The sequence below is a fragment of the Toxorhynchites rutilus genome, chromosome 1, assembly GCF_029784135.1.
Source record: "Toxorhynchites rutilus septentrionalis strain SRP chromosome 1, ASM2978413v1, whole genome shotgun sequence".
Classification (NCBI taxonomy): Eukaryota; Metazoa; Arthropoda; class Insecta; order Diptera; family Culicidae; genus Toxorhynchites; species Toxorhynchites rutilus.
In genome coordinates this window covers 186,127,448-186,149,461 of record NC_073744.1, presented here as the reverse complement: position 1 = coordinate 186,149,461, position 22,014 = coordinate 186,127,448, and the positions used below count along the sequence as shown (strand labels likewise).

Here is a 22,014-nt window from a genome sequence, read left to right as displayed (position 1 = left end):
TGGGAATTTAAAAATATATTCATGTGAAAGAGTTTATTTGAATGTTTTCTATCCATGTAACACTGTGACCAAATATTTTTCAATCAAGTACTATTAACAGGTGGTTATCAAGTTAGTATTAACCACTGGTGGGCTTCCAGTATCGAGGAAAATGTGGAAATATTTAATCGTTGCTGGAAAATAATCTGCCAGTTCCCCTTGGAATTGAAAATTACATTCAAGCGAAAGAGTTTATTTTAATGTTTTCTATCCATAAAATATCCATATAATACATTTGGGTTTGTGATTTGTCAATCAAGTACAGTTAGCAGGTTAGCTTCTGAAGATTATTCTTCAGAACAAGGTTTTTCGTATCCTATATTGGATGCATAAAACCTTGTGCCTCCAACGTAACGCTCTCGTTTTCGAAGTCCCCCAAATATTCATTTATTCATTCATTCAGAATGGATTTAGATTCAACTTCAAACAAATGATCTCTAAATCAACGATAGTCCTACGTCACCCTTGCGGTTATACCATAGATATAACCCACTTCCTGTTTTTCGCTATTTTTCCTTTAAAGATCTTCACTTTCAGTATGCAACATTTTTATTTTATAGACATGGTTACGAGATAGATCCGTTTTTTTTACGTTCACACTTCATTATCGATTATGAGACGTGGATTTATGATTGTGACACGCAATTCAGACCTTATGTGAACGAGCTGCAATTTCCCGACGAACCATGATCGAAAAAACAACTTTTGGTACGGCAGTGTGTGCACAATAGAATGCCAATGAAAATGGTCATCTCGAATTTTCGAACCGAACTTCCTGAAAAATGTCGATTCCTGCGAAAAAGTTTGAGTTTTTTTTTGAAAATCGCGAAATCACCCAAGTATATGATATCGGGGTTTTCAAAAGAAAAAATGTTTTGAAATTGTATAAAACAGTTATTTTTTTTAAAAGCCTGATTTCATTTCATTGAGCTAAAATTTGACATAGGATTTTTTCGCAGGAACCAACATTTTTCAGGATGTCCCGTTCGAAAATTCGAAAAACACTTTTTTTCTCATACATTAATCGGCATTGCAGTGCACAAGCGCTCCACCAGACAGCAGGAAAACCGACGCGATGCATAATTTCATCGAGCCCTCATTCGGATTTGCGCTGTGTGACAATTTTTCATGTTCAACACGGTTTCGACTCTATGAACCATTCTAGAATTTCGTATCGAGATTAACCACTTTGTGTGACATCAGCATTAGGAACGACTGTTAGCTGCTCTCTGGCAGAGGCGATACTGTGTAATCCCCCGTTGTCCCCGTGGACATTCTTGTTTATTTTTTTAATAAGAAATTACTAAGTAAATACCTCGATTGCACTCTTACTCTATTTCATGTTATATTTTGTTTCCTTATTTAAAAAAGGAAAGAAATTTAGGGAAATAAATTTAGTTTGGTCGTATACATAGCATATTTTGTAGTTTATAGAGGAGCTCTTGATCTACCTAATAAATCTTCACAAAGTGCTGTAAAAACAAGATTATTCGTTCTTTCCCAGCAAACATTAAATCGTATGAATAACTATAATTGGAAGCGATATACATACATCCAAGACACATTTGAATGATATATGATGCATATAACTGGAATATACACGCAAGAGTGGAGGCGATATACGTATATGCCATATTTTATACGCATAAAAAGCTGTGTATAACGATATACGATGCTTTTTACATTGATATGCGGTTTGACACGACAATGCTATATGAAATGAATATACTGCATGTGTGTATATAATACTGCATATCGCAATACTAGGATGATCGTTATACTGATATACGACTTAATCCACCAATGATATAGAAAAATTGTATTTTTCCTTTTTATACGATTTCGGATACACATGATGCATCTTTTGATTGTTATTTTATACGATTGCAATTTGATACGAATTTATATGTGACCAGCATGTGCAAAAGTTATATGATTTAATGTTTGATGGGTTGACACCAAATTGTTAGATTATTATTATTACATATTATTAATTGTTAGATTATTATGGCAATTTCATTTTCGACACTTTCCAAAACCACGAATTGTACCATTATGTCCTCATTCACATGTATTTGAAAAAGTCACAGAAGGGTTGTGTCCGCGACACGACCGCATAGTTGACGTAGGATTCCGTTAGGTTATCTGTTGATTTTGGATATGTTGAAAAAATTACACTCTTTGATAATGATTTGATGGCTGAAAAGCTGAAAAGGGCCGTTTTGTTTGGTTGATCGGTATTGTTTGTTCACTCCACCAGTGTTTACCGGGTGATGAGGGTAAACAGTCGTTGGATGGTGCGTATCAGATAAAAGATACCGAAGTGGTACGAGATATGACGAAAACCTCCCTCTGTGATCCTAGACAAGATGTCTTCTGTGTTATGTATGGAGGAAATAAAGAAAAAAAAAACTCACCAATGCAATATAAAATAATTACCAATACCGTACACAATTATCAATTTTTCTCATCAGTAAAAACTTGTTACTTTAATATAGAGAAAACATATTTGAAATGGAAAAGTTTATTTTCTTTTATAATTTTTACTTTCTGAGTGTTTATTCAACCCAATGCGAATTTTCATTGGACTAACAATAACACAACATACTATACTATATGTAGAGCATATGGGAAATCACTGTTTCTAATATTTCTTCACTTTTCCAATTCTTCTCGCCGTGTAAACTTTCCTTGGGTCAAAATGAACACAACAACAGACAGACAGACAGCTTCAACCGAACGACCCGTTCTCGAGCGGGAACACACTTCGTATCACTCACCTTACTTGCAATGTAAAAATACCCCCGACATGCATATATTTGCCATGCCGAGTTCACCCGGGCACCTTGGTTTAGATGTCTCTGTTAGGGAACACTTTTCGGTGGGAACAAAAGCTCCCCCTACTTTCATGTATTTGCAATGCGGATTTCGCCCAGGTTGCTTGGTTTTGATGTCTCTCTTAGGGTATTTCCGTTAGGAAAGGAGTTGAGACATTACATTATTTTCTTCAATATAAAAAATTGTTATGGAGTGCCGAAATCGATTGACGCAAAAATTTCATCAATCCATCATGGAATGACTGAGTAATAAGCGTTGGAAATTGGACAATTTTCACGATGTGCTCGGTTTTCGATTTTCAATTTGTACCCCAATATGTTCCCGAAAGACGTAATCCTACGTCAAAAAAAATCAGGGTTGCATAATCAGCCTAATAATATTAGTTACAAGTTACAAGTCTAGAAGCTACAAGTTCTACTATTTTGCGTTGCATAATAAACATACATCGGACTTATAATATTAGTACTTGTTTTATTAGTAACGCCCAGTGTTTGGATTTCGATCAAAATCGAATGATACACAATGTGTCATGCAAGTAAACTCTCACGAACATATAACCAAATATGAGAGGATCATTCAGATACTTGTATGAATGTCAGTAATCACTTGTGTAATATTTAGTGATTAAACTAAGAGAGGAACGAAGACTGTTGATTGCATATCCGATCTGTATCAAACATCGCATACCATTTTCGAAGCCTGCATACAAGTTTGAACCACATATATCGTCCCATTTAACTATAGCGAAACCCACTGCACAAGAAAGTGCAAAGCAATAAATGATACAAGAAAAATTATGTCATCATTTAGTCACCATTTGCGGAGAGCAGCGAATGGGAAAAGAGATAAAACGCGAGAGTTTTTGCTTCTCACTGGAGCGGTGTTGCTAGTAAAACTATGCGGTCTATATGAATATACATATTTCAAGGGATGGCGGCGTTAAAAATGGAAAATATAATCTGACTACCCTCCCTTAGCCTCTATCGAGCTAAATAATCATACACTGAGAGGAATAGTTAGTAAATACGACGAATTTTTTGGTACATGTTACCAATTCTCTAGTCATTTTCTACCCTACTAATCATTGGTACATATTACGAAAGAAAATTGGTAGGCACAAACGTCAAACAAACTACGATGTGTTGGTCCAACATTGGTGCAATATCAGTGAAAATTTTGCTTCTCATTTGTGAGAGGTAATCATTAGGGATAGTAAAAATGTTTTTTTAACAATTATTTTTAATTTAAAAAAATCTATTTGATTACATTTAACTCCACATACTTAGGATACATTATAATAATAATATATCACTTATTCTATGAGCAGCGTACACGAGGAAAGTTCCCGTTCCTCTTCCTGCTGCATCGCTCTAGTTTGCAATATTTAGGGAGTGTTTGTTCTCTCGTGTCTCTATGAAAAAAAGAAATACATATGTTAATAATATTAAATATGTATATATGTAATGAAACGTAACATCAACAAAATGCTTACCTCCGAATCGCTTCATCTCCAAAATAGAAATGGCGATTGCAAAGTGCGCACATCACAGATGTTAGGTATGACAAAAAACAAAGTTACTAATGGTATGAAGTAAAATCTACGAATCTCTGGTAGGAACGTTCATTGCGTCTGACATTGCTTTTACGCAATTTTGGTAATATTTACAAAACATTTGTATATTTTACCAATGTTTTGGCTACTAAAGATTTGGTAATTGCTTTTACTAAACTATTTCTCCAGTGTTTAGTTTGCACTCTCTGAGACTTAAAAATCAGGATCTGCTACATTAGCTGAATATGAATCTTTCGCTTTGCGTGATCCGTACGATCCTGCTGTTTCATGATACATGGAGAGGTCGATATGCATATGTTAGAGGCAAAGAAGAAAATAATCTTTCTGACCAAAAGCGTATATGATAGCTTTGCTTGCATGCTGGTGTGCAATAAAGTGCGAGCCGATGCAAAGTTGTCTCGTTCTCTTTTGTGTCGTGATTTGCAACACATAACAACAAAAGAATACCGCTGGGGGAAATGTTTCCTGGAAGATCATATTTGAACGAACGAAAGCGATTTTTTCAATGAGTGGATCATTTGGCAAACACTGGTAACGCCTCATTCATCTGTCAAAGTCATAGTTTGTTTATGGATATTACGGTTTTTTGCCACTGTTGATATTTGAATTCCCTGACATAGCTCAGTATTGCATTGGCTTCCTTGGCCGAGCGAATGTAAGGTTGTACTCAATTGTTGGCATAACTTGAATGCGCCTCCACGATTCGGAAGCTCCATGTAAGGGCCAATTACTCGTCAAATTTGCTCTATCTTCATAGGAGTCAACCAGAGAGCTGCAAAAAATCAGCTTTATGATGAAAAGTGAAATTTATTTTCGGTGCGTAATATTTCACTCTACGGCATTTTTATTTTTGAAAACAACTTTTTCCGTTATTCGTAACAGTTTATTTCCGTTATTGAAACAGTATATTTCCGTACTCGAAAAATCAAACAAAAAATCATTCATTTAAAAAAATCAACTTGTGAACGAAATTACGGGTCCGCTTGAAGTTGTAGAAAAAAGTACAAGTCGGAACTAATAATTTACTGTTGTATATTGTTTATGCAACATTCACTTGTAATATGTAATTTGCAACACTGACAATATTAGTGTAACAACTTGTAATATTAGACCGGTAGAATTGTACTTCTAGATCATTATGCAACAGGAATCTACAAGTTACAAGACTAATATTATTAGTGAAATTTCGATAATGCAACAGGGACCTGGCAGCTCAAACATCTGGTTTGTCTGGAGAGTCCTACGTTAATAGAAATTTGATCCTCTTCCTGTTGACCGATTGATCCTAAATTTGGAACACATATTTATCTCTGCAGTCATTATAAAACTGCGTATTTCATCATCTCAAAAATCTAAGATGGCGGCCGCTACAAAATGGAAATGAAAGGAAAGAGACACAGTTCAACCGTCGTCGGTGCATTGTCGGAGTGAATTTCAGTGGTCTCGTAGTCTAGTTTCGAACAATTATCTCGTTTAGGTGCAGTATAGGGAGAAAAGTTGCATATAGTTTCGACTGCTGGCAAGGTGCAGGTAATTTTCATACAAATGGAATCGGTACATTTTGTATCGCTGCTACTCGTGATTGTGATTACAATGGTACCTGTACAGTATTGTTTGCGTAAGTATTAAGGGGTAGTACACTATAAACACCATAAAAAGTATGTGATTTTTTTCAACGAGAAAATAAATTACTATGATTAATCTGATCATAGTTCATCATAGTTTTATTATGTATTTTTTACTTAACAAACGAACAAAAATTAGTGATAATCGGACTGTCCCCTGAATAGCTGCAACCGGTTTGTTGAACCCTTGCGGCCAAAACCTTGTAATCTTGAATATATTTCCTGTCATTGTGCATTTTTTCGAAATATTGACTGATGAAATGATGACATTTTTTGTAAAAACATCCACCAAAATGTTATTTTTCAAAAAAAACAAAAAATAAATAAGAAAATGACAGGAAATTTAATGGAGAATCTAAGAATAAAAATAATCAAAATCGGATGTAGCGTTTCGAAGGTAGAACTCCAACCAGTTTGCAAAACTCGATGGTTTTGAGGAAAACGCGTATTAAATTTTGGATACATTTATTTCGTTTATTTCACATTGTATCTTCAGTCTGCAATCCCTGGACCATAAAACTGTCGCGCTTTAAAACACTTAAAAAATGATCTTCCTGACGCTTTTCTGTTGCCAAATTTAACTTGCGGACTACCATCCTCATCTCTGCTCGTTCGATTAGTTCCGTATCCGGTTTTCCGCAGAAATTGTTGCACTCCGGTTTATGTATCTTCGGACACGGGAGGGTCTTCAAAACACGTCTGTTCTATTCAGTGGTGGAGATAAAAGAGATCATTTTATTAAAATCAGTATGACAGGTCTCTTACGCAGGCATTACCTGCGTTACTATTTTTATCAAGCTCTATACAAAAGGTGTGTATTTCAGTTTATGTAGGGCTGGACATAACACGATCCAATTTAGAGCTTAAGTTCTTTCATTATCTCCAAAACGCCTTGTAGACGATCATCGAAGTTACAGGTTGCTGTATTTGCTGCAATTTCGCAAATTTTCTATCCACAATAAATAGTTTTGACATCGACTAAATACAAGCATAAAAGCTTTCGTTTGCATTTTGTGTGAAGCCTCCCAAGCGTCTTTCCAGTAAGTCATCACGACTGAACTCCTCGTATATTGGACTAATCGCGTCGAGAACTTCTATGTTCATAGCTAGTTTATGTGTGTAATTTTTTTGTTGATTTGTAACCTTAGCCTTCTGCCACGTGCACCAGAAATCTGCGTCTTCTAGACAGTAGTTGTGCTGTGGATCTGCATCCGTGGATATTTTGTGATATAACGTTGCCATTATTTCTTTCTTTATCTATCGATGCTGAATTTCTTCGAATTGCCAGTCCATAATATGTTGTTGATTCATCAATCAATTTTCCTATCAGTTTTCCTTTTCCGCTCAATCCTTTCGTTATTCCCACAAGTGAGCGAAGTCGTTTCCATGTGTTTTGTACATGATCAATGAACTCCTTCTTCTGTACCAGGGCCCGATTTCTTCGAAGATGAAAAATGAAACTCGACTCTCCTCTCAGTAGCTTCACTTCGACTCGAGCTACTTCGGCATTCGTCGTCAACTTGCCTTGAATTGACTAGAAATGAATTGACGAGCGTGGATGAACTGGATGAACTATTCCAGCAAATGGTTATGATAACTGCCGTGACTAGTGAATACAAATCAGCAACCTGACTTCAATCCACACTACTACTCCTCCTGACACGAATCCACATTCGTGTCTGGGAAATCTATAGTACCAGTTACCCGCAAACACAATATTGTTTTAATGTCCATATAAAGTGAAACGAAAACTTGATTTCTGATGCAAACAGGTAGTTACACCATTGATGGCCGGTTTATTGTTTATTTAATTATTTATTGTCGCCAATCTATTGTAGAACAATACATTCTTCATACTACTTACTTAAAACTGAAGAAAACTGACCGGATAATCAATTTGTTTAATTTAAAAGAAGAATTCGACAGGTTACATAATGAAAGAAAATTATTTATTTATTTAATAGGACTATACATATTTGGCGTAATTTGTTCTTCGATAATCTAATAATATGTAGAAAATGTCAGATACCTAATGGGTGCGAAAAAAATAGGTTTCCTAATTTTTCTTCTGAGTCGATTCGTTGTGATATGATGTCAATGATAAATAGAATCAAGGCAGATTTCCGATGTTCTTTTAGGCTTTTCATATTGATTAGCATACAGCGTGCTTCATATGAAGGGAGATTATATGAAGACCAGCCTAGTTTACGAAGTGCAAATAATAAAAAAAATTGTACAGATTCAATTCTGTCTTTGTGTGAAGTTATGTCGGAGGACCATACAAAACTACAATATTCGAGAATTGATCTGACGTAGGTAACGTACAATGTCTTCATTGTGTACACTCGTTGATATCTATTTATGGGTTGATTTCCCAGCACAATACCATCGTTCATTGGTGTTATTCTTCTTGTAAAAGACATTAAAGTGCATTTTCTGACGTTGTGCTGTAATAAACTCTTAGTGCACCAAGTATAAAAGAGGAGAACTTCATTTTTGAATGTTTGAAAGTCTTCTTCATTATTCATTTCCATATACAGCTTCATATCATCTGCGTAGATAATTGCCTTAACGCTTTTAAGAAAAAACGCAAGCATTATGAACAAATAAAATGAATAAAAGTGGTCCCAAATGAGAGCTATGAGGAACTCCAGAAGTAACAAATATTGGTTTTGAAATTTTTCCATTGAATTTTACACTTTGCCATTTCAATAACTTGACTTCTATCTTTTCAAAATTTTCAAAATTAGTTTGTACGGAATCTTTGAAAAAATAAGATCGAGTCGGGAAATACGGACACTTGGGAGGAGAGACGGATACCTCCCAGTGGGAAAAGATGGACACTAACTGAAAAGTTATATTTTGAAGAAAAAGACCAGTAGAACACAGTTATTTATGAAAAATGCAAATTCAAAATGATCGTCACCAAACAATAGCGATATAAACATTTCATCCAAAATCCCATCAATATAGGTGTCAAATAAAAGGGCTTGACCAAGGAGCTGCAGTTGACAGGTGGTTTGTTTTCGACAGTATGATGATAAGGCATGGAAGGTGCGAGAGGGGATAAAAAATGACAGCGACTTTTTTTGTTTATAAACAAAGCTGGTCTAATTTTTATGCTACATAGTGGTCCACACCAACATATACATACGCTGGGCCGGTTTCAATCGAACTAGCTGTTGTGTCTCACAACCCGTACGATCAGGTGAGTCTCCAGCTAAAGCAGCCGGGAAACGATATGCATGGATATCCACAGCGTATCGCTATCACTCAATCCTAATGGGTCGCCAACGACTAATTCCATCAAAGCAAATGGAACTTAGAGCAGTACGGCACAAGCCCGCCGGTAGTGACCCTTTCATATACCCACTAGCAAAGCTCCCACAATCGCTGAATTGCCAATCCCAGCAGCAACAGCAACAACCCTCACGTTCCGTAAAACAGCAATGCAGACAACAACTTGCAGCAGTCACCGAAACACAACAATGATGCCAACAGCGTAAACAAAACCAACGTTTATGCGCAGCAAACACATAGCGGTATGCACTCATCATTGCATGCCATTTGTTATCCTCTTTCTCGGAAAACTCTAGCCGTTCGTTTGGTCGCTGTCAATTCGAACTTAAGTAATGGCTGAACAGCAGTTCTGACATAACGTTCCACCTTATTATACCGCCTTGGGCTTGACTAGGCCTTGACAGTAGATCATGATAATCGTTTACTATACTTTCATTTCTGAAACAAAAACAACGCTTTCAAACGGATCGAAGAACAGAAAAAAAATTAAAACACAGATGAAGAAGAATAACTAAAAATCGGAAAAAATTAGATAACAAAATTGAAATGAGTAGATAAAGATAGAAAAGAAATAGTTTAAACGAAGGAAATAAGTTGAAACATTAATAATGAAAAAGACGTTGAACGCCTAAATTCATAGCACCATTGAAAGATCAGCAATTTCATTAGTACAGTCTCGTCAGTCTCTCCGCTCGATCCATATCATCCTCGGTTCCTCGGCTAGTCGCAGAGGATGCTAATCGGCGGCGGCGGCTGCGGCGCTATTGCGTCGCCACCTCTCGCAACGCGTGATCGATCAGCTGCAAGTGAGCCGTCACCGTTGCGCGTCGCCGTAGCCGCCGCCATCGCCAGTCTTGAGTTGATCGCGCTCGGCTGCGGGTCGGTATCGAAGCACACAAGTTAACGGTGTGTGGCCGCGAAACGGAGAAAGGAAAGGAGATAGGCGCGATCGGAAAGAACGGTTATAACGGTCAGGTCGGACCTTGCGGGTCCAAGGTTTGAACTCTGCGTTGCGCGTAGAGCGTAATCTCGGTGTGTATGAGTGGCTGTATGGCTGATGATGAGGCGGTGCTCTGTGATTTGTTGTAAATAGCAAATTTATCCGAAGCTCTGCTGGGCAGGATTTCGACGCGTGAAAGAAGAAGCGGCACGACGCGGATTGACCGTGAATTACGGGGAAGAAATAAAAAATGACCTGGTTTCGTGGCTTCTGCTAACCAGTCATTTATTATCGTTCGTTTATTGGTTGATTGACCTCTCCGATCGTGAAGACGTCAAAATTTGTGTGATCACATGTGGAAAGTGTTTTCGCGTGAGACAGCCTATGAGAAGGAGGAGATTCACGGTGACGGTCAGTGTGCGTGTTTCGTTGTGGGGGTGGGTGGGGTTGGTCAAGGGCAGACATGTTGGTGTTGTTGTACATCGTATGTGTGCTCTGCGTCCCCAAGAAGTACACGGGAATCAGACAACGGAAAGTGAAACTGGCTCATTCAAGCGGGCCGACAAACATTCGTTGCTGCAGAGTGCAAAAAGGAAGTGGAAAGAGTGACAAATGCGCTACGGCTCAGTGGACAGTTTGCTGATGCATGCGACCTCAAATGGCAGCGTTGTGGCCTAATTGTACCGGCGTTGTTGTTTTTGTTGTTGTTGTTGTTCAGTGATCTTTTTAATGGATCGAATTCCGTGTGTCCCTCGGGTTGTGTTATATATGAATACGCAGCGCGTTTTCTCTGTCGTGGCTGAGACTGAGATAAACATCGTGCATAAGCGAATTCAGAAAAAGAAAGAGTTTCAAAGGTTTCTATGGTTGAAAGCGAAGGTTGTTCAGAGATTTCGAAAGTTTTTGCATATTAATACTTCAATACTGATACGAGGAGTGTTGCGTGAAAGCGGAACTGAGTGTACCTTACGATGTGAAAACAAGAAATCATTAAGTAATAGATTTTCGACATTTTTACCGAAGATTATGCGCTAAAGTTCCGACATCGGAATGAATTTAATTATCCTTCCAAACCAATTCACATCCGTTGACTTTGATAGTGATTCGATACAAGGTCTCCAAACACTAATCTAATTCGATATAGATGGCATGATACTATTTTTATACTTTTATATCCAAGCTTTGACCGCTGATTTATAGTTAGAGGCTTGTTTTGGTTTCCAATGAACCTGATACAGTTCATAGAACTCCAATAAATCAGGATTCATTTTCAGACTACCTCGGCATGTATCGATTGCACTTTGACTAATCAATAAAATTCACTGTTTCTGAAACTAGGGTGTCTTCAACTGGATATTCATTTACTTGTTGATAACTTATTGAATTCTCTTTCGACTACGTTCAATGGAAACGTGAATTGTATTTCGTATATCGAATTGACGAATTCTTGCGAATTGTTTGGGTGCTGACTAGAACTCCTGTAGAGAGACAACTCGATTAATCCATTCGGTATTGTTGATTTGTAAACGACCAACGGATGTGAACAAGACGTTAATATCGTAGTTACCCAACAGCTAAACGAATGTTTTAGAAAGAAATTGTGTTCCGTTATTGGTGAGTACAGTTTCCGAAACTCCGACAAGATCGAGAATCATATACTCTACAAACAATCCAGATATTATTTCTTGGGAGGAGGATTGTACAAAAACGAATGTATCGAACTCATTATCCCAGCCAACCAGAAGACAGTAGTTGCGAAATGATTCTCGAAATTGGGAGTGATTCGATATAGTCCAAACTGACTACTATTTCACCGGATTTGGAGATCTCTTTGTAGGAAATGTGCTTATAGCAATGACCTTGCTTGTTTTGTTTGGTTTCTCCGGTTTCTTGAGTCCGTACAAGGCTTCATTGAAGCGACAAAACTTTCTTTTCTTCGTCCATGAAGAATGATTGCTTCGTCTATGGGCAAGCGAGGTGGCTACATGTCAAAATATCCCCTGAAAGGTCTTCCTGCTGGAAGTCGGTCATGATGTCCATTTGATCGACTTGTAGTTTTTCTACGAGCTGCCAGTGTGAAAACCATATCTTTCGTTTTTCCACTCTGACGTTCAGCCATGCTTCAGAAGTCCTTGAACCGTTGTAGCCAAGGCTTGTCATTTTCATTACAGGATATGACGGAAATTAATGCCGCACCCAATCACGATTCTAATGTGGATTTAGGCGACCCGATTTTCTACGCGCATTTTCCAATTAACGCGGTTTTTTCCAGGCGGATTTTCCAGTTGACGCGGTTTTTTTACGAGGTACATATTCCCCGCGTAAACAAAATCTGGGTGTATTTATTTCAATTTAAAGGGTGTGTCACATCAAATTGCATCACGGAAAAAACGCTGTAGAAATTCGCCCAGTAGACCGATCCTTTTGAAAATTTTAGACAGTAAATTAAAAACTATTAAACAACTTTTGGCATTTTCTTTTTGTTCATACTTCGAGTCCAAGCCCGTATGCTCGCACCTTCTTCTTTACCCCGTCCATAAGGTTCTGTACAACGTCAGGTTGTAGTTTTTTTTTGAACAGAAATCCATTTTCTCTTGAAGTCCGCCTCCGATTTGACAACTTTTGGGTTCTTCCGGAGGGCCTGCTTCATAATCGCCCAATATTTCTCTATTGGTCGAAGCTCCGGCGCATTGGGCGGGTTCATTTCCTTTGGCACGAAGGTGACCCCGTTGGCTTCGTACCACTCCAACACGTCCTTTGAATAGTGGCACGAAGCGAGATCCGGCCAGAAGATGGTCGGGCACTCGTGCTGCTTCAATAGTGGTAGTAAGCGCTTCTGTAGGCACTCCTTAAGGTAAACCTGCCCGTTTACCGTGCCGGTCATCACGAAGGGGGCGCTCCGCTTTCCGCAAGAGCAGATCGCTTGCCACACCATGTACTTTTTGGCAAACTTGGATAGTTTCTGCTTGCGAATCTCCTCCGGAACGCTGAATTTGTCCTCTGCGGAGAAGAACAACAGGCCCGGCAGCTGACGAAAGTCCGCTTTGACGTAGGTTTCGTCGTCCATTACCAGGCAATGCGGCTTCGTCAGCATTTCGGTGTACAGCTTCCGGGCTCGCGTCTTCCCCACCATGTTTTGACTTTCGTCGCGGTTAGGAGCCTTCTGAACCTTGTATGTACGCAGGCCCACCCGCTGCTTGGTCCGCTGGCGAATGAACTTGACAAATTCAGCTTATTGGCGACATCCCGGACCGAACTTCTCGGATCACGTCTAAACTGCTTAACTACGCGCTTGTGATCTTTTTCACTGACGGAGCATCCATTTTTGCCGTTCTTCACCTTCCGGTCGATGATTAGGTTCTCGAAGTATCGTTTTAGTACTCTGCTGACCGTGGATTGGACGATTCCCAGCATCTTACCGATGTCCCGATGTGACAACTCCGGATTCTCGAAATGAGTGCACAGGATTAATTCACGACGCTCTTTTTCGTTCGACGACATTTTTCCAAATTTACGAAAAATTGACAGTGAAGCATGGCCAACGTGATCTATACACTCTTATCTGATTATAAGCGACAGCTGAAGATATAATTCCTAAAAATTAAATTTCTACAGCGTGTTTTCCGTGATGCAATTTGATGTGACACACCCTTTATTGGGGTGAAGTGAAATCGGTATGTTCTCTACGCATATGACAACATAGATTCTACTGGTTTTTTCATTTCTGCTGTCATTTTTTGCAATTATTAAAGTTTCCAATGCCGATTGAAACTGCTCGAATGAACTCTATTCATTTTCTTCGTGAAAAAGCTTAATTTCGCATGTAAAAGTATACTCACGGCAATTTATGAGAAAGTTTAATTCTTTTTATGTTACCAAAATGGATTGTATCGTATCGTCTTCCAAAAAAGTAGAATTTCGATTGAATATACATTATTGAATACAATTTTAAAAATCCAATTTAATATTGAATTTTTTTTTTTGGATATCTTTTTCGGTATTTATACAAATTTTCACGGCTATCGGAACAATCATTTTGAGCTCATACCGAGTGTACATTCGGCCATACAAATGCCTATGTATGACTGTCCCTTAAGATAAAGCAAAACTGATGGCCACAGTAATGCTCGTCGTGCTAGAAAAATCTCATATACGATTTTTCACGTAGATAGTTTAATAAGTTTTCGAGTTACTTTTGGAATATTTGCCGGGTTCATCTTCTTGGGAGCCACTGTAGCGCCATTTTCGCTGTACCTCTGTAGGCATTCCACCTCATGATGCTATAGGAAAGGTGGTAGTCTCTTCTTCGGGTATTCCTCCTGGTAAATTTGCTTGTTCATGATCCCAGAAATAACGAAGTTTCCCTTTTCAGAACACAACTGCAAATTACTTTCAAGACAACTCCGACTTCTTGATTTTACATTATTCAAGGGCACTGTCCGGGTCAACCGAAGTATGAAACTCCTGACCAGGAATCTAATCGAAAACTGTCAGGTAGTATATTTTCGTGACCACGTGATCATGTTTTTTTAGCAACTTTTCGTACAGTTTTCACGAGCGTTTTTTTTAAATTCTGCTTTACATTTCGGTCTGGTACAATCTGGGCCTTAACACTTATCAATACGAACCATCGTTTTTGTTTTTTGGATGTGGGATTGCGAAACATAACTCGATCGAATAGGCTGGGATTTTCCTTTCGAGTATAAAGGATCGAATCGCGAAGCACTTGCTCCCGTGAAGCCATAACATAAATGTATCGAACTTATGTTGTTAACCAATGTCTACTGTGATTATACAGCCATTCCATGCCAAACCGATATAGTGGTTCTCAGATTTTCGTCAAAAGTGGTAGTTTTGTTCTTTATCGCAAATTATGAGACCCGTATTTTTTTTTATTTTTTTGTTAGGGTGACCATTTCCATTTCAGGGTGGTCCAAAAAACCATTTTTTCGCATTTTTGCCAAAAATGATTTTTTTCAAAAATTCATAACTTTTGAACTACTAGACCAATTCAGATGATCGACATATCAAATTAAAGCCAATCACCTGGTCTATTTTACTAGAATAAAAATAATAAAAATACTATACCTGCAAAAAATTTGAATTCTGCTCTCGTTACTATTGATTGTATTCGTTTTTCATTGTTTTCATAGTCTCGGGACCAAAGGCGTTATAGAGTTCGGGTTTGGCGTTCGTGCAGACTAGACGTGTGTGTTTCAATTCCTACAAGTATCCTTGTTTCGAGTCGTTTATATAGCGGGAAGCGTATAAATTTCGCGAGAAAGTGAGCTTTCTCCATCAGAGAACATATATTTATGTGTAAATCGCTTGGATTCAACGACAGAATGTTCAACTTTTCGTCCAGTGAAGCAGTTTTCTTGCATTAGTCCGTTTATTCGGCCATTTATTTTATGCTTGTGTTAGTCATTCGCTTGGTTTCACGTAAAGATGTGTTTTTTACCGTACGCGTGTGTGTACAAAATAAAGAGTACGTTCTGGAAATCAAATAGTGCTTTACATGAAAATATTTTAGAATCTAGTGATGTTTCGGGTCTTTACCAGTTGGTTTATCCTAAATAGTTGCCAGAAGCACAATGGCAAACGCATTGCAATCGAAATTTACGTAGTGCTATTATCACCACACAATGTTATCAACGCGCTCGATTTTAAATTTGTGAATTGTATTGAGTGTATTTGTTAATGAAAAATCTGTTACGGACTTTCAATTCGGACACCGGAATTTGGATAAGGGATTTTATTTACAAGGCATAAATAAGTGATAAATGCGCGTACGATTGCGATATAAGTGGGACACAGGGAAAAATTTGTGAACTCAACTACAAAATGCAAAGTTAGCTCTAGAAGTGGTATCGGTTTTCTACTCTATTCGGTGTATTTTGGAGTGTGGTGTTAGTTGATATTCAGCTCCCTTCGATTGTGTTGAAAAAGCTGTTACTCCTATTCTACCGAATAATAGGCTCAGGAGGTTGAGTGTAAAATGAAGTGTCTAAATTGCATGATTGCATGGATTCAAATTATTTTTATATATGAGCGCTCGTAGTGTTTCATAACAGCAATGCTAATAGTGAGCGTACTCAATATACGCAGAAGTTTCAGAAGCACATATGAGTGAGTGTGAGTGAGAAGATGAGAGAGGAAATATTACAGCTACTGGCAGCAACTAAAGTGGTTCAAAATTCATCACAGGTGTGCTAGTTTTTAGTGTTGTCGAACACTTTGTGAATTAAATTAGGTTAAACACTTTTTTTGAACAAATTGTGAGGAAACGATCTGGAAAGTAATAATTATTTTGTTTAGTTTAGTGAAAAAGTTTCGTGTCTTTTCGGCCTTCGCGATTTGATTTGCGCTAAATAGTAAAATGTATAGTCAGTCTGATCAATTTTACAGGTTTTTCTCCTTAGGATACCTGAAGGTAAACAGCACCGCATGTTGTGATGCATGAGATTTTCTGATTTTTGTTTGGTCGAGTGGTCGATAGTTCGGGTTTACATTATCATATCACTTACCTCCGTGAATCCTGATTCTTACCTTTTCCCACTAACAATTATCCCCCCTCCATGATAAACGCTAGGGAACCACGCTATAGAGGCGACCCTTCTGGCCTTCGGGTGGCGAATATCATACTAACATTCCTTCCTTTCCCCTGGTGACTGTAAGGACGTGGCCGGCGTCGTTATTGACCATTTAAAGCTCGAATCATCGAAAATTGCACAACGAGAATGATTTGCTAGTCCCAAGCGTCATTCTGTGTGTTCTTTGTGCAATTTGGTTGGTTCAGGTCAATCTCGGAGAGCAACTACAAATTGTACAGTCTACCAAAGCTCAAGCTCAAGCTCAAGCTCTCGGGACCAAAGGCGTTATAGTTTTTTTATATTTTTTCTGGAAAGTTGAGGATTTTTCACACAACATATCTCGAAACCAGGGAAGCGTTTTTTTCGTTTTTGAGTTACGATTTTTCAAAGTTAGCCGATGGTCCAAAAAATCATTTTTTCCCATTTTTCCACTGCAAAAAAAATTCATAACTTTTGATCTGCTGGACCGATTCAGATGATCGACATATCAAATTAAAGCCAATGAGCTAGTCTTGTTTGAAAAAATGTCACAATCTGAATAAAAATGGATTTTGTATTCGTAATTATTGATTATATTTGTTTTTATAGCTTACATCGTTTCGGGACCAAGGGCGCCATATTTTTTAATATTTTTTCCTGAAAGCTGAGGTTTTTTCACCAGAGAGGTGTTATTTTTCATTTTTACGTTATGATTTTTCGAAGTTAACATGTTTTTAGTTTTTGTTCAACATTTCTATGCGACTACATCCAGTCTAGTGTGATTATAATCCAATTAATTGGCAAATGTGTCATTTTTTCAAAAATAGCTAGCTAGTAGGCTTTAATTTGATATGTCGATCATCTAAATCGGTCCAGTAGTTCCAAAGTAATTCATTTTTTGAAGAAAGCAAAAAAGTGGAAAATGATTTTTTGGACCATCGGGTAACTTTGAAAAATCATAACTCAAAAACGAAAAAAAACGCCACCCTGGTTTCGAGATATGTTATGTGAAAAATCCTCAGCTTTCCAGAAAAACTATAAAAAACTATAGCGCCTTTGGTCCCGAGACTATGAAAACAATAAAAACGAATACAATCAATTATAACGATAGCAGAATTCTAATTTTCTGCAGGTGTAGTATTTTTTCAAAAAAGACCAGGTGATTGGCTTTAATTTGATATGTCGATCATCTGAAACGGTCTAGTAGTTCAAAAGTTATGAATTTTTGAAAAAAGTCATTTTCGGCAAAAATACGAAAAAAATGGTTTTTTTGGACCACCCTAAAATGGAAATGGTCACCCCAACAAAAATAAATAAAAAAATACGGGCCTCATAATTTGCGATAAAGAACAAAACTACCACTTTTGACGAAAATCTGAGAACCACTATATCGGTTTGGCATGGAATGGCTGTATATACACTTTTAAATGATTCAGTGAAATTTTGAAAAAAAAAATTCCTTAAATTTGAAACGTTTATGATTTGTCCTGATTTTTTTCGTCAATTCATTCTACCATTTTGATTTGGATGGAGACGAACACGACGATATAAAGACAGCTCAAATTGTGATGGTGATTTATACGTACGAATTTTTGCTTCTTATATAAGAAGAGAGCATCTACCAAAATTGCTAATTGGTAACAATGTTCCAATGAACTAGTAGTTAATCAAGGAGGAATCGATCTTTTTGGTCTGTGCAGATTCGGTTCTGTGCAGAATAACTTTTAAGATGACGATATTTGTATGGAAATGTCGTCGATATCCGTTTAATTTTCTTGTTTCTCTCGAGCGAGCAAATCAGTAAACCACCTTTTGACCCAGAACATTGTTCTGACGTTCACAGTACCATGTTCGCGACCGATTGTGTTCGTTTTTGATAAGTTCTTCCTGAACAACATGTATTTGATGAATTGCCATATCAACCGTCTCGTCGGGCTAATCGAACTTGTGAATGCAAGATGTTCTGTAGAGGGTACCTCTGAGCTGAGACTCCACGTTTTCAGGGAAAGATTAAATTTCGCTCGGTTATAACTCTTCCGATTCTTCCCTAGGAAGAGTTTGAGTTTGAAATTTGCATCTATTCTGGATCTTATTAGGATTGTTTTCGATTTATGGCACGAATGTTACTTCCGGTTGTGGATAACCAGCATCCAAATCAATCACTCAACACATTCTCTCCGCGAACAGACAAGGGCGCGGCGCGGGTACTATGAGTCGAATTACTTTTGAATCTCCATCACACACACACTGTCTGGATTTAACGGTTTTGAATATTCGATTCGATTACTGCTGTTTGCAGCAGCAGAGACACACAGGTTTTCCTATCGGAACCGGTTTCCGATGAACGAGTTTCGAACAACAATACAAGTTTCATTCTTGTTCTATATCCATATATCGCTAACCGTCCCGCAACAACAACAAAAAAACAACAAACTAAACCACGCTTTTGCATACATGAACCACATTGTCACGTTTCGCAGCGCGCACGGAAGGGAAAATCCAGCCGAGAGAAATCATACAAATCCTCCACTTCCCCGCCGATGAGGCCATTTGAAAATACAATGCACTCCAATCGAATGGGCGGCTTTCGAAATTAGTGTTCTAAGTGTGAAACAAAACAAACAAAAAAAAAACAACGCACAACAGCCGATGAATAACAAGTGCTTCGTGAATGGTGGTTAAACATTGAGTTAAGGTGCGTGTGAAGAGAGTGAGAGTGAGACAGGGGTGTAGGAAAGGGGAATAGTGCAACTACTACAATGGCGCCGGCCTTGAGTGGGGTCGCAACCGCGGTCTTCGTGGTGGCTGTAACCGGTGTGACGCTGGTCGTTCACAGGCATGTAAATGAGGATCGCAGCGCGGATCGTTTCCGAACGTACGAAGATTTCATCAAGTTCAATCACGGATTCGCGGACGGTGGCCCCGTTGTAGACAATATGTTGATCGGGGATGGTGACGGTCAGTACGAGTTGCGACCTCCACCGGCTAGGATATCGAGGAATCCCTCGGAGTCCTCGTTCTACAGTCTCAGCCGTCGGTCCGGGCTGGACCTGGATTACGACGCGTACTATCCGGATGCGGAGGATGTCTCCCGGAGGGAGTACTTCCGGAATACAACTTATGTGCCACGGTACCTCAGATCGACAGACTGGTTGCGGATTGAAGGTAGTAGCAGTGCCGCGACGACGGGGATTGACCACGAGAAGCGGGAGAAAGTCAAAGAGGTATGGTGTTCTGATTGTGTGTTTTGAAACCATCGCGGAAGTCACAAGCGATTGTTTGTGTTTCTGTTGTCGTATGTGGCGTGTACTGTCGGCGGTGCGCTTAAGTGAGGTCATCGCACATTATTGTGTTTGGAGTGGCACAAAATTCTGTTGTTCATGCTCAGCATGGGTAACTTGCCTCTGTGGACAATGACAACACGCGGACATCAGTGAAGCGCAACTGAAATCTAGAACATCAATAGTAATTTGTTTGCAATTAATGAGATGAATAATAACAATGCGGAAACGTTTTTACTTTCTACCGTATGTCCGGATTTGCATTTTGTTTAATTGGTTGTTGAATTCTGCAATGTTATGCTCCAAGAAGCACGTTCACCAGGGGAAACCGAATATAACACGAAGAACGTGGAACGAATAGGCGCAGATAGCCTCCGATTTAATGGCTCTTGATTGCGTCATGTTCTTTTGAAGAAGGAATGTTTACCTTCATCTAAGCCTTGTCTAAATTATATTTGGGAGAACCATGATCAAATTATGGTAGCAAAAAGTGATTGAAGCGGCAACAAGTGATCGACGTGATTCAGGCTACGGAAGAAATGAGCACTTGCGTTTTCTATGTGAGATTTTTTAGAATTTTTCAAGGATTTGTTTTTGTGCTTCTCTAAACCGTAAGAACTGCCATGTTGCACACAAATTTGCCTTATGAGACAGAATTCTTTCCAAGAGTATAATTATGTTTTTGTCTCAAAACTAAAAATCCAGAAAAACGAAAACTACAACAATCGCACTGGAACGAATTTTCACCTTCAGTTGTCAATCGAAGAACATAGCTCTCCCTATTAGAAAATTCTTTCATATTGTACCTCGAAGCCACTTTTAACCATTGTTTCCGGAACGATTTTTTGGAAATTTAATGATCGATCGGAATTTTCCCAGCCACCAAATAAGCCTAAAAACAATCCCAAATTCACACAAGATTTTCCTAAATTATAAAAAATCATCTTGCTTTGTATTTTTATTATTTCGATTATTACTTTAGAATGCATCAAACTGTTGCATTGAATTGTATTCTAATAACTCTTTAGTGAAAGGTTAGTTGGTCCTGAAAGTGCCAATGGATTCATTCTGGTTCTCGCGAGAACATCATTACCATTACCATCATTACATCACTGTTCACTGAATCGATTACATGAAAGCGATGGGTGACGGTTTTCAGCATCTTTTGCACAACGGAAACAGAACATCCTAAATCAATTGTTGGCGGCAACTATATTTATTTTCACCTCAGTTTGCAGTTGACGAATACAGCTTTCACTTTTGGAAAATTTCTTTTTTTCCATCCGGTTCGCAATGTGTAGCACTTTGACGCGACTTTTAATTTGGAAACAATGCACGTATTCGTGAAATACCCTTTGCTGTCGGAATTGATTTCCTTGAAAAATCAGGCATTGAAATCGTTTAGAAAAATTGTACATGATGTACATGTACATGTACATCAACAAAAATGGATCACTCGACTCTCCATGCAGAGATCTGTCAAACAAGGGGCTAGCGAGATTGATATCACACCAAGGAAAAAACGCACAAAAGCAACTCAACAAACTGGGATATGAGCTACGAGAACAACTGAATAAGGGATTGAATGGTATAAAATGAGATCTATGTGAAGTCAATGACAAACTCATACTGGTGAAGCATGATGTTGCTGACAACAAAGAGGAATTAGATCACTTCTTTCCCAAACGTAACGCTCTCATTTTTGAATCGTGAATGATCTGAAATCGCAAATGGATTGAAAAAAAAACGGGCGCAGCTTAAGTTGCCATATTTTCTCCATCCACATCGTCCGTAGAGCAATCCACGCGTGCCGGATTCGCAGCGGTATATAAATAATGTTTCTTGC

The 22,014-nt window shown here is 38.3% G+C and overlaps 1 protein-coding gene across 9 annotated transcripts in view; it reads left to right on the top strand.

Annotated features, from left to right (window-relative positions):
- Positions 1-22,014, top strand: part of LOC129769967 (mannosyl-oligosaccharide alpha-1,2-mannosidase IA) — a 102,003-nt gene that overhangs the window by 60,965 nt on the left and 19,024 nt on the right. Inside the window, exons 1-2 of one of the 9 annotated variants that reach the window (XM_055772564.1) lie at positions 10,093-10,407; positions 19,368-20,111. The exons of 4 other annotated variants lie outside the window; for them this stretch is intronic. In XM_055772564.1, coding sequence (XP_055628539.1) covers positions 19,647-20,111 — 465 coding nt within the window. In that variant the 5' untranslated portion in view covers positions 10,093-10,407; positions 19,368-19,646. Of the gene's footprint in view, positions 1-10,092; positions 10,733-19,367; positions 20,112-22,014 lie in introns of those variants that run through there. 4 more of the 9 variants (XM_055772574.1, XM_055772546.1, XM_055772556.1 and 1 more) reach the window with 4 other exon arrangements.